The sequence below is a fragment of the Pongo abelii genome, chromosome 19 (assembly GCF_028885655.2).
Source record: "Pongo abelii isolate AG06213 chromosome 19, NHGRI_mPonAbe1-v2.0_pri, whole genome shotgun sequence".
NCBI lineage: Eukaryota > Metazoa > Chordata > Mammalia > Primates > Hominidae > Pongo > Pongo abelii.
The window spans coordinates 23,754,212-23,768,217 of record NC_072004.2 but is presented as its reverse complement, the minus strand read 5'-3'; the positions used below and the strand labels follow the sequence as shown (position 1 = coordinate 23,768,217).

General features: G+C 43.9%; 2 protein-coding genes across 3 annotated transcripts in view; both read left to right on the top strand.

Annotated features, from left to right (window-relative positions):
* Positions 1–14,006, top strand: part of LOC129051253 (tensin-3-like) — a 635,743-nt gene that overhangs the window by 472,255 nt on the left and 149,482 nt on the right. The gene's annotated exons all lie outside the window — the stretch shown is intronic.
* LOC129051260 (zinc finger protein 850-like) lies at positions 4,608–7,396 on the top strand. Its single transcript, XM_063718464.1, has 3 exons — positions 4,608–5,041; positions 5,668–5,763; positions 6,744–7,396. The coding sequence occupies exons 1-3, from the start codon at positions 4,924–4,926 to the stop codon at positions 6,860–6,862; spliced, it is 333 nt and encodes a 110-aa protein (XP_063574534.1). The 5' UTR covers positions 4,608–4,923; the 3' UTR covers positions 6,863–7,396.

Here is a 14,006-nt window from a genome sequence, read left to right as displayed (position 1 = left end):
TTCCACTTTCCCAAATGTCATTTATTCTATATTCTAGTTTTTTTTGTTGAGACAGGGTCTTGCTCTGTTACACAGCCTAGAGTGCAATGGGGTGGTCACAGCTCACAGATGAATACCACCATGCCTGGCTTATTATTTTATTTTATTTTATTTCATTTTATATTTGCAGAGACAGTGTTTCCCTATATTTCCCAGGCTTGACTTGAAGTTCTGGGCTCAAGTGATCCTCCTGCCTTGGCATCCCAAAGTGCTGGGATTATAGGCATAAGCCACTGGGCTCAGCTAATATTATAGTCTTGATAGTAGAAGTGTCTCAGTGTACTGGAAAGCTTTGTCTAAATTTTGAATAAATATTAAAAAACACGTTGGTTTTATTTAGCCAATACTGATTTCTTTGCTTCATCATTATTTATTGGCATTATTAGCCTGTTGACTTTCAATTTCCTTACATCCCTTTCACTCCATTTCTTTTATTTTGTCCCCCAAATAGAAATTCTTTTTTTTTTCTTTAGATGGATTCTTGCTCTTGGCTCTTGTGACCCAGGCTGGAGTGCAGTGCTGCAGTCTCAGACCACTGTAACCTTCACCTTCCAGGTTCAGGTGATTCTCCTGCCTCAGCCTCCTGAGTAGCCTAGATTACAGGCATGTGCCACTACACCCCACTAATTTTTTGTATCCTTTTTTTTTTTTTTTGAGATGGAGTTTCGCTCTTGTTGCCTAGGTTGGAGAGCAATGGCATGAACTCTGCTCACTGCAACTTCTGCCTCCCAGGTTCAAGCGATTCTCCTGCCTCAGCCTCCCAAGTAGCTGGGATTAGAGGGTGAGCCACCATACCCAACTAATTTTTGTATTTTTAGTAGAGACAGTGTTTTCCCATGTTGGCCAGACTGGTCTGGAACTCCTGATCTCAAGTCATCCGCCTGCCTCGGCCTCCCAAAGTGCTGAGATTACAGGCATGAGCCACTGTGCCTGGATTTTTTATATTTTTATATTTATTTATATTTTGATAGAGAGTCTTGCTCTGTTGTCCAGGCTGGAGTGCAGTGGCACAGTCTTGGCTCACTGCAACCTCTGCCCCCCAGGCTGAAGTGATTCTCCTGCCTCTGCCTCCTGAGTACCTGGTATTACAGGCACCTGCCACCATGCCTGGCTACCTTTTGTATTTTAATTAGAGACAGGGTTTCACCATGTTGGCCAGGCTGGTCATGAACTGACCTCAGATGATCTGCCCACCTTGGCCTCCCAAAGTGGCCTTGCTTGAGGCCAGGAGTTTGAGACCAGCTTGGCCAACGCGGTGAAACCTGCTCTCTACCAAAAATACCAAAAAAAATTAGCTGGGTATGGTGGTGTGTACCTGTATTCCAAGCTACTTGGATGGCTGAGTCACAAAAATCACTTGAACCCAGGAGGCAGAGGTTGCAGTGAGCTGTGATCACCTCACTGCACTGTAGCCTGGGTAACAGATTGAGAGTTGTCTCAAAAAAAAAAATTCTTGGCAGGACGTGGTGGCTCACACCTGTAATCCCAGCACGTTTGGAGGCCAAGGTGGGTGAATCACCTGAGGTCAGGAGTTTGAGACCAGCCTGACTAATATGGATACACTCCGTCTCTCCTAAAAATACAAAATTAGCTGGGTGTGGTGGTGCATGCCTGTAATCCCAGCTACTCGGGAGGGTGAGGCAGGAGAATCGCTTGAACCCAGGAGGCAGAGGTTGCGGTGAGCCAAGATCACACCACTGCACTCCAGCCTGGGCAACAAGAGCAAAACTCCATCTCAAAAAAAGAGAAAAAATCTTTACTTTGGATAAATACTTAGAAATGTAATTTCCACGCCAGCCCTTAGATATTATTAATGGATTTAATATGAAAAACCTTTACTTGAGGATGTATAAAGCTTTAAAAGACAGGGTCCCTATTCTTAAGTTATAAATAAAGCAGCATTTGTAAGGTAATGTTCAGAAAACATCAGATAATATCCTATAAAGTCCTCCTGTTCATGCTGATGACATTGGATGGCCAGTTAAGGATGACACTTCATTCTGTCCCCTGCAACCACGGTCCTGAAATGTCTAAATGATACTGGCCCTATGAGAATACTGTGGATGTGAAAGCATTTCCTCAAGTTATCTTTTTGGCCTGCTGGTTTTAATCTAATGATGGGATATCCAAAGCCAATCTAATGGAGTGACATGATTGTGCATCTGTTGGGGGGAATCAGAGACAGCCAGAGCAAGGGCAGAGCTCTTGTCTTAAGAGCTGAAGCAAGCAGCAGTGTTGCTAGCAGAGCTATTGCACATCTGTACACGTGGCTCCAATGGCTCTGACCTGTTTTTTTCCCAGTATGAACCTAATACATGAGGCAAGTTAGAAAATCAGAGTTGGCCAGGCATGGTGGCTCGCAGCTGTAATCCTAGTACTTTGGGAGCCAACGTGGGTGGATCACTTGAGGCCACGAGTTTGAGACCAGCCTTGGCAACACAGTGAAACCCCGTCTCCACCAAAAATACAAAAATTAGCTGGGTGTGGTGGCAGGAACCTGTAATCCCAGCTGTGGGAGGCTGAGGTTGCAGTGAGCCAAGATCAGGTCACTGCACTTCAGCCTGGGTGACAGAGCAAGACTGTCTCAAGAAAAAAAAAAGGGAAAGGAAAGGAAAGAAAATCACAGCATGTTAGCCACTTGCAGCTAAACACATATGCACAAAAATTATTCAGTAAAACCAAAACAGTTTTGGTGTATCTTGAGATATTTTTTATACCCAAAGGAAGACAATATCTTTTCTCTTTGAACTACTCTTTGGAAAATGCCTTGTATATAATAAATGTTATGGTTTTCTTCTAATTGGGTCTTGAGGTCTCTCAGGAGAATGGCTATAAACTCTACCTCACTCTAATGGGGCTCTAGCGGAGGGGCCTGTAGGTCTTTAGAGTAGCCTTTCACCAGAAATTTCTTTTTCCTGGCCCACAGCCTAATGCTCAAGTATCTGACCCATGACCAGGTGTCTGACAGGAAGCTTGTTTATACTGGCAGATGCCCTTGTAACTTTTGTCTGACCTGTGTGCAGTTTATTCCTATCATGATACGCACTCTTTTTTTTTTTTTTTTTTTTGAGACGCATTCTCGATCTGTTACCAGGCTGGAGTGCAGTGGCACGACCTTGGCTCACTGCAACCTCCACCATCTGGGTTCAAGCAATTCTCCTGCCTCAGCCTCCCAAGTAGCTGGGACTACAGGCCCACGCCACCATGCCCAGCTAATTTTTGTATTTTTAGTAGAGACAGAGTTTCACCATGTTGGCCAGGATGGTTTTGATCCCTTGATCTCATGATCTGCCCTACTCCGCCTCCCAAAGTTCTGGGATTACAGGCGTGAGCCACAGCGCCTGGCCTTTTTTTTTTTTTGAGACAGGATCTTGCTCTGGTGCCTAGGCTGGAGTCCAGTGGTAGGATCACAGCTCACTGCAGCCTTGACCTCCTAGGCTCAAGCAATCCTCCCACCTCAGCCTCCCAAGTAGCTGGGACTAGAGGCATGTCCCTCTACATCGGGCTAATTTGTATATGATATATGTTTTTGTAGAGATAGGGTTTTGCCGTGTTTACCAGGTTGATCTTGAACTCCTGAGCCCAAGCAATTCACCTGCCTTGGCCTCCCAAAGTGCTGTGATTACAGGTGTGGGTTACCACACCCAGCCAATGTACATTTAATTATCAAAGTACTATCTATACTATTTTATGGAAGTACTAATTATCAAAGTGCAATAGAGGTTTTGTTGTTGTTGTTGTTGTTTTTCTTTTGAGACATTGTTTCACTCTTATTGCCCAGGCTGGAGTGCAGTGGTGAGATCTCGGCTCACTGCAACCTCCACCTCCCAGGTTCAAGCGATTCTCCTGCCTCAGCCTCCCAAGTAGCTGGGATTACAGACATGTGCCACCACACCCAGCTAATTTTATATTTTTAGTAGAGACTAAAATGGTTTCTCCATGTTGGTCAGGCTGGTCTTGAACTCCTGACCTCAGGTCATCCATCCACCTTGGCCTCCCAAAGTTCTGGGTTTACAGGTGTGAGCCACTGTGCCCGGCCAATAGAGGTTTTTAAACTTTTTGTAGACATTTTTGAAAGATCCTGTCTTCCTTTAAGAAAAGAGACAAGGCTGGGTGTGGTGGCTCATGCCTGTAATCCCAGCACTTTGGGAGGCCAAAGCAGGTGGATTGCTTGAGCTCGGGAGTTTGAAAGTAGCCTCGCCAAATGGCAAAACCTCGTTTCTTCTAAAAATACAAAAAAAAAAAAATTAGCTGGGCATGATGGCACATGCCTATAGTCAAAGCTAATACAGAGGCTGAGGTGGGAGGATCACCTGAGCCTGGGAGGTTGAGGCTGCAGTGAGCTGTGATTGTGCCACTGCACTCCAGCCTGGGCAACAGAACGAGACCCTGTCTCAAAGTGAAAAAAAAACAACAACAAAAAAATGAAACAAGAGAAAAAAAAACAAGAAAGAAAATGGTAAGTGGGAAGTGCTTATTTATTAAGCTTTTGTTGTAAATAGTAACTTGCATATCAGATGTTTACTGTAATATTCTTGAAGCTTTGGCAGGCCTACAGCTTCCTGTGTGCTTTTCAACTCTATTTCATTTATTTGGGAAATAATATATCAATGTACTTTATTCATTCCCAGCTCTAACCATGGAATACTGGGAATGTCCCATTCTATGAAGGAGGTTTGCCAGCCACAATAGGAATATTCATGAACATGGAGGTACTTTGTTGAAGTTACACTATTTTTTTTACTCTTCTCCACTCTCAGCCTAGCCGGTCTGCTCACTATATTCTCTCCATACTTCAGCACCCTTCCATCTCTTCCTTCATCTTAAAAACCTTTCCTTTAATTTCAACAGTGCTGCCTGGGTTTGTCATTTCAGGGGTTGGGCATGTTCCAGGATCTGTCTACAGACTTCTCTCAGGAGGAATGGGAGTGCCTGGACGCTGCTCAGAAGGACTTATACAGAGATGTAATGATGGAGAACTATAGCAGCCTGGTCTCATTAGGTAAGGATGTCTATCCCCAAATAACTCATGAATTTTGGGTGTAGCTTTCACTTGCCTGGGTGACTTTTCACCTGCTGCCTAGAGAATTGTTTTGTGTTTTGTTGATTAATAGATGGGCAGCTCTTTGGGGTCCCTCCATCTTCTCCATGCTTCAGACCTTTACACCTTCCTCTTGTCCTTTGTGAGTATAAGGGACTAACTTTGAATTCAGGAACAGCACGATTATGTCTTATTCTTTTCTTTCTTTTCTTTTCTTTTCTTTTCTTTTCTTTTCTTTCTTTCATTCATTCTTTCTTTCCTTCTTTCTTTCTTTCTTTTTTTGAGATGAAGTCTCACTCTATCTCCCAGGCTGGAGTGCAATGGCGTGATCTTGGTTCACTCCAACCTTCATCTTGGGTTCAAGCGATTCTCATGTGTCAGCCTCCTGAGTAGCTGGGATTACAGGCACCCACCACCATGCCTGGCCAATTTTTGTGTTTTTAGTAGAGACGGGCTTTCACCATGTTGGTCAGGCTGTACTTGAACTCCTGACCTCAAGCAATCCAGCTGTTTTGGCCTCCCAAAGTGCTGGGATTACAGGAGTGAGCCACTATGCCTGGCCATCTCACTTCTTTTCTTATAAACAGGTCTCTATATCCCAAAGCCTGATGTGATGTCCTTACTGGAGCAAGGGAAAGGGCCCTGGATGGTTTCAAGGAACGTACCAGGAGGAAGGTGTCCAGGTGAGTAAGGACTGAGCAGATGGGGAAGGCAGTGCTGTTTAGAACCCAGCCCATCAGGGAGGCAGCACCATAAAGGTATTGGTTGAGGAATCTCTTCCGCAAGGTCCCGTGTAAGAGTTGTGGCCTAAGACACATGGAGAAAAGTCAGGATACCCCCCGACACACACACTTTTTTAAAAATTTTTTTAATTTGAGAGAGAGACTTGCTCAGTCACCCAGGCTGGAGAACAGTGATGCGATCTCGGCTCACTGCAACCTCCGGCACCGGGTTGAAGTGATTCTCCTGCCTCAGCCTCTAAAGGAACTGGCATGATAGGTGCCTGCCACTATGCCCAGCTAATTTTTGTATTTTTAGTAGAGACGGGGTTCCACCATGTTGGCTAGGCTGGCCTCGAACTCCTGACCTCAGGTGATCTACCTGCCTTGGCCTCCGCAAGTGCTGGTAATACAGGTGTGAGCCACTGTGTCTGGCCAAGAACCCCCTTTTACCTCCCCCTCTTCAGTCTTTGCTACCCTCTTGTCATAATTTCTTTCCATTTCAAAGAATAACATTCCCTTCTTCAGAAGCCATCCTGTTTCCTCTATCTTGGAGCTACTTTCATTTTAAAATTTAAACCCGTGTTGTTGCTTTAAAATCAAATCTTTTAAAATATATTAATTTTTCATACTGATCCTTGACTTTTTTTGCCTTGTCTTTTCTTGGCTAGTTTTCCTTTCATGCAGCCATTTCATACATCAATGGATATTAATTCACTATTTATTTATTTATTTTTTGATACAGAGTCCCACTCTGTAGCCCGGGCTGGAGTGCAGTGGCGCGATCTGGTCTCACTGCAAGCCAATAAGAAGCGCTTGGGGATGACCTGCCTACAAGCACAGCAAAACCTTTCCTGCGCATTTCTGCGCTGGAACGCCTACCCGCCCCGCCAAACCAAAACTTTACTAACACCCTTAGTGCCGTTTCCTGCCCTTCCTTGCAGATTTGTACCAGGCACTGGAGACCCTCCCACCTGGTCCACGCCCACCGCCCCGTGATCACCGAGACACAACCTTGAGCACCGCCAGTCTTGTTTTCAACAAACAGGCTAGTAAATTATAAAAAATAAAATAAAGGAAATGTAGCTGGGCGTGGTGGCATGCGCCTGTAATCCCATCTACTCCGGAGGCTGATGCAGGAAAATCGCTTGAACCCAGGAAGTGAAGGTTTCAGTGAGCCGAGATCGCAACCCTGCACTCCAGCCTGGATGGCAAGAGCGAAACTCCTTCTCGAAATAATAAATAAAATAAAGGAAATGGGGCCGGGTGTGGTGGCTCACGCCTGTAATTCCAGCAATTTTGGTGGCTGAGGAGGGCGAGTCACTTGAGGTCAAAAGTTTGAGGCCAGTCTGGCCAACATGGTGAAACCCCGTCTCTACTAAAAATAAACAATTAGCCAGGCATGGTGGCAGGCGCCTGTAATCCCAGCTATTTGTGAGGCAGAGGCTCAAGAATCGCTTGAATCCCAGAGGCAGAGGTTGCAGTGAGCCGAGCTCGTGACACTGCCCTCCAGCCTGGGTGATAGAGCGAGACTTCATCTTAAAATAAAATAGGCCAACCGAGGGTGCTCATGCCTGTAATCACAGCACTTTGGACGTCGAGGCAGGTGGATTGCCTGAGCTCAGGAGTTCAAGACCATCCTGGCCTATATGGTGAAACCCCATGTCTACTAAAAATGCAAAAATTAGCCGGGCATGGTGGTGCATGCCTACAATCCTAGCTACTTGGGAGGCTGAGGCAGGAGAACCGTTTCAACCCAGGAGGTGGAAGTTGCAGTGAGCCGAGACCACCACATTGCACTCCAGCTTGGGCAAGAGGACTGAAACTCCGTCTCAAAAAAAAAAAAAAAAAACAAATAAATAAATATAAAAGAAATAGACAAAGCAAACCTTAATACATGAACTCAAACAAATGCTTTCACTGCCAGGCTCCATCTTTGCAAAACTGAACCTAGGACAATGTGCACGTTTCTAACTAGTAATTCTGGAGGACAGATCAGGGAGGCAGCGTGAGCTTGCTTTTCTGCAATTTAATTGACTGGTCAGTAAAGTGAGTGTTTGCAGGCATTTTCAATGTTCTGTACTGGGCTTCAGTTCCTATGGCAGTGTGGCAGGCCAGGTTTCCATAGCAACAAGAACAGTTTCTACTAACCCTTTACTATAATTTTGATGAATGCATAAGTTAACGTTAAAGAAATGGAGAAACTGGTGCCTGAGTATCAGGGATGGAATGTGAAAACAAACCCATTGAGACCCCGCCTGGGTTTTCTCAGACCCTAAAGTCTGATCGAATAATGATAGCATTCTTACACATTCACCTCGGCCTGTCTTAAGATTCAGAAACTTTCCAAGACTCTAAAGAAATCTTTCCAGATGCTAGACCCAAGTTAAAGATTAGATGTTGATTGAATGAAACACTCCTGCTTGTAGGTGCAATCCCACATGGAGCTTAAGATGTATATAAGCACTAGGAAAAAAAAAACTTGTAACTTTGAGTTGATCTGGTGAGTTACCTGGAGCTTCTCCCTGTAAGTGGCTGCAGAAATAAACTTCCTTCTTTCCCAGTCTGTCTGTGTCTTGCTATTGAACCATTGCGATGGACCTGCCCAGCAAAGTCCTCTTTTGTGTGGTTATCTGGGACTCCTTTTGGAGGGAACATTTAAAATTTTCCATTTCAAAGCATTCTGTTGGCACTCTTCCACTGTTTTTCTCTGCCTACCCTGGGACCTGAGTTCTCCTGGACGCGAATCTCCAGCCACACAGCCTAGAAGCCCATTCCTACACATTCTGTGACTGTTCCCCAAACACAGGGAGAATTTGCGGAAAATAAGCCTAAAAATCTTGCCATTCTTTGCAATAAAACCCCACATTACAAACTGCTGAAAACAGGATTCTAGCCTGAATAGGTTTTTCCTCTATTTGAAACCAATCATTTCCCTTTACAATTTTGGAGGGAAGTTTCCAAATCAATCAGTAAGCACCCCCCATCCCAGGTTTATCCTTATGTAATGTGCCCCCTCTGCACATGCAAGATTGAATAAACCTTGAAAATATTATGCTAAGTGAAACAAGCCAGTCACAAAGGACCACATGTTATGTAATTCCATTTAAATAAAATGTCCAAAATAGGCCAATACATAGAAACAGAAAGTAGATTCATGGTGGCCCAGGGTTAGGGGAGTTGGGGGGAAATGTAGGGATATGGTGTTTACTTCAGGGTAATGAAAATGATCTAAAATTTGTTGTGGTGATGTTTGCATAACAGTGCAAATATACTGAAAACCATTGAATTTTACACTTTAAATCAGTGGCTTCTGTGGTATGTTATCAATATTTCTCAATAAAACTTCAAAAAAAATAGTGCCTATGTGTCTTTTTGTGTATTATTCCTCCAGAGTCCAGTCCATATTTTTTACAATTGATGAAGCAATTAAGATTTTGCTTCTTCTTCTTCTTTTTTTTTTTTTGAGACAGAATCTCCCTCTGTTGCCCACACTGGAGTGCATTGGCACAATCTTGGCTCAGTGCAACCTCCAGGCTAATTTTTGTATTTTTAGTAGAGACAGTGTTTCACCATGGTGGCTAGACTCGTCTCAAACTTCTGACCTCAAGTGAGTCCCCCACCTTGGTCTCAAAATTCCTGGGATTACAGGCGTGAGCCACTGCACCCAGCCCAAGATTTAGTTTCTGTTGTTTTGATGCCCTAGGGCCATCTTATTCTACCTTAATTTCTGACGCATCATCTCAGTGGAAATTTTACATTAGGTCCCAAAGTATTTTCCTCTGTTTAAGATTTTATCAGCTGAGTACAGTGGCTCACACCTGTAATCTCAACACTTTGGGAGGCCAAGGTGGGAGGATCAGTTGAGCCCAGGAGTTCAAGACCAGTCTCTGCAACATAGTGTGACACACATATCTACAAAAAAAATTTTAATTAGGTGGGCATATTGGTGCATGCCTGTGGTCTCAGCTACTACGTAGGCTGAGGAGGGAGGATCACTTCAGCCCAGGATGTTGAGGCTACAGTGGCCATGATTATACCACTGCACTCCAGCCTGGGTGACAGAGTGATAACCCTGTGTTAAAAAAAAAAAATTAATTGGAATTTTTTTTTTAGAAAACAAAGTATACACTTAGCCACTTGATACAAATGAATGAATTTGATAATCTACAGAAACCAAAACAAATAAATAAATAAAAATCCAAAGCCTTTCTTCTTATGTGAATCTCTGGTGTCTCTGAATTATAAGAATTGTGAATTATGATGAATAACAAATATCCATGACAAGGACTCAATAAGGGATAGCCATTAATAAACTGCAATGCACACTTACTGGAGTAAGGCCTTTAAAGATGTACAAGAAAAAGAAAGAAAAGGCATTGAAAAATTGCATTGCCTACCAAAACGCTAAAGTTTACCTAAGTCCATTAATCAGCGCACACACACACACACACACGCGCAATGGATGTGTAAAATGGTCAACACAGTCCCCTATAAATGTATCCTTTTATTAATAGGTCTGTGGGGGCAAGAGATGAGGTTCTATAGATCCTGGAATCAGGGATGGGTAATCTGTGGGGTCCCTGGGGTGAGAGATGATGATCTCTAGTGATGGGTGGTCTTTGGGATAGTGATGAGGTCCATGGAATCAATTCTTGTGGATATGTAGGGTCAGTGATGAGGGAATCTGGTGTCAGTGATGGGATGTGTGTGGAATCAGTCTGTGAAAGCCAGATTTGTGGTGTCATCTCTCAGGCTGACACATCCTGATCTGTGTGTCAGTGGTGAAAATTCTATGGGGGGTCAGAGTGTGACTGTCAGGTCCCTGACACTGTGTGTTCTGGGTCTGGCCAAGTGCACAGATTCCCTTGCCTGGTCCTGGCTGGAGAGGCCCTTCTCAAGGACTCCTCACATGAAAGGTGGGTTGGTGGTGGGTTTTGTTTTTGTTTTGTTTTGTGGTGGAGGTGGGGGTGGGCTGGCTTTTTCTTTAGGATGTAGTTTTGCCTCTTAGAGAGCACAGACACATGCAGCTTTTAGGAAGAACTTTTTGTCTGGGTGGTCATTAGGTCCTGTGGGCCAAGCCATCTAATGGGAGTAAAGCTGACCATTCCCTCAGTGCAGTTCAGATCTAGACGGTCGTTTTAAGTTGTCCTCAAGGTGGCGTGCAAGTGGGTTGTGGCTTTGAGTGGCAGGTGTGTGGGAAGAAACAACTAAGAAGACCCGGGAGCGTTCCTCAGCTGGATCTGTCACAGCTGGAAGAACAGCCTCCCTAACCCATCAGGCGCCAATGGGAGGTACCTCTGGACTGTGAGAGGCTGGTGGAGGCAGCACCTCCAGACATAGAGATTCTGGGCACAGAAGCCTGTTATTGCCAGATGCTGAGGCGTTGCCATGGGATTCAAGGGCGTTTTGGGTCAGATCAGAGCCTTTCTCAGATAATTATTTCGGTAACTGGGGGAGCTCCTGTCCAGCACACGCCCCTATGAAGGCCTAATGTGCCCTCTCCCGCAAAGTCTTCTTTGGTCTGAGAACCACTTGTTTCTTACATCCCTGTGCTAATCTCACCATCTGCTCCTACATACCCCAGGCATTTGCCACATGCTGGTCCTCTCTTTCCTGACAGGTGGGCCATCTCTCCAGCTTCTGTGAGGACAGCTCAAATTATGGAGGAGGGGGCAGGTGCAGGGCAGCAGTGCTGAGGGGAGTACCGGGTAGTTGGGGGAGCAGGGGCTCATTTTTCTTTGTAGCTCAGATTCCTAAGCCTGTGACTTTGAGTATCGGTGTCTTCCTTGCAATGTTTCAATCTGAGGTTCTTGGGGAGAGTGCAGAATTGGAGCCCGATGGAATTCTGGTGGGGAGAGGGGTGGGTGGAAGGAACATGGAGAATGTGTCAGGTGGTGTCTATTCCTGGCCCCTTACTTTGCCTGCTGGAGTTTCCCAGTCTGTTCCAGAGGCACTCTCTCGACCCTGAAGGGACCTGAGGGGGGATGTTGGTCGCCAGTTTGTGCTCCCCTGGACTCGACTGGAATTGGTCCCACAAAGTGTTATTTACTTATTTATTTATTTTGGAGGGAGTCTCGCTCTGTCACCCAGGCTGGAGGGCAGTGGAGCAATCTTAGCTCACTGCAACCTCTGATTCCCAGGTTCAAGTGATTCTCCTGCTTCAGCCTCCCTAGTAGCTGGGACTACAGGTGTCCACCGCCACACCTTGCTAAATTTTGTATTTTTAGTAGAGACAGGGTTTCACAATGTTGGTCAGGCTGGTCTCAAACTCCTGACCAGGTGATCGACCCACCTTGGCCTTTCAAAGTGCTGAGATTACAGGTGGGAGCCATCACACCCCACCAATCCCACAAATTTAGGCATTATGGTACATTGCTACTTTCGAATCACTTATTTTTTACTTGTGTTTTCCCCCTCCTTTTATTGATTGATTGACACAGAGTCTCGCTGTGTCACCCAGGCTGAACTGCAGTGGCACAATCTCGGTTCATTGCAACCTCTGCCTCCTGGGTTCAAGCGATTCTCCTGCCTCAACCTTCCAAGTAGCTGGGATTACAGGCACATGCCATCATGCCTGTCTAATTTTTGTATTTTCAGTAGAGACAGGATTTCACAATGTTGGCTAAACTGGTCTCGAAATTCTGACCCCAAGTGATCCACCTGCCTTGGCCTCCCAAAGTGCTGACATAGGCATGAGCCTCCTTGCCCGGACTTCCCTCCTTTTCCTTCAGGGATTTTAAATGTTTTCTTTCCTCCATCTATTTAATTATATGTGATTGCCTTGAGGATTTCAGCTTGAATTAAAATCATATTCAAGCAGGTAAAAACATATATTTACCTGTCTTTATTAATATTCAAACATATTAAAATAATACATGTTCATAATGAAAATGAAACATTACAAATAAATACACAGGAAAGGCATATTCCCCCTCCAGTTCCACTCTTGAAATAACCAAGTAACAAGATGATGAGCATCTTTCCATGATGTTCTCCAAGATTCATATAAGTATTGGCCAGCAAACAACAGAATATATAGGCCAGGCATGGTGGCTCATACCTGTAATCCCAGCACTTTGGGAGACTGAAACGGGTGGATCTTTTGAGGTTAGGAGTTCGAGACTAACCTGGCCAACATGGTGAAACCCCATCGCTACAAAAAATACAAAAATTATTTGGGCATGGTGGCGAGCGCCTTAATCCCAGCTACTTGTGGGGCGGAAGCACGAGAATCTCTTGAACTCAGGAGAAGAAGGTTGCAGTGAGCCAATATCGCATTACTGCACTTCAACCTGGGTGACAGACTGAGATTCCATCTCAATAAACAAGTAAGTACATAAAATAAAGAGAAAAAAATAAAGATGAAAGAAAGGAAAGAAAGAAGAAAGAGAGAAAGAGAAAGAAAGAGAAAGAAAAAGAAAGAAAGAAAGAAAGAAAGAAAAGAAAGAAAGGAAGAAAGAAAGGAAGAAAGAAAGAAAGAAAGAAAGAAAGAAAGAAAGAAAGAAAGAAAGAAAGAAAGAAAGAAAGAAAGAAAGAAAGAAAGAAAAAGAGAGAAGTAGTGTGCTCAGGTTGCTAAGATGGATGGTAAGAACAAATCCTCTAGCGGAGAAAATGTAAGAAGGAAAAGGAAATTTCTGTTAGTCTTGTTTGTTGCACCCCAAGCTCTAAAAAGTACAGCCACGTGTGTGATAGGCGCTTAGTTAAGATGAAAAAGGCATTAAATTTGTGCATGGAAATCATAAACAGAAATGTGTTCTGATGGACAGCAATTGGGTCAATGCTACCCTAGGTTCAGGCATCCACTGCGGGTCTTAGAACACGTCTCCTGCAGATAAGGGAGGGCTACTATATAACGTTTCTTTCTTTTTTCTTTAATTATAAAGCATTCTCCTTTCTTATTATAACAATTGGCCACATATATCACTTTAGGTATAAAGATATTAGGATGCCTTTATAGTAGATAAAAAGCTAACTCATTCTTTGTAAGAGTTAAAGTATCTTTCATTATATGAGCATTTAAGACATTAAAATACATTTGCCACCAAAAATAGTGCTTCTGTAAATATTCTTTTACTTATATCTTTATTAATTTTTACTTCTGCTGAAACAAATTGCAAGAGGAAACAAATGTATGTGTATAAAGTGTAATATATGTATATATATTTAATGTGTGTATATAAAACTTAATACATACACATACGTAC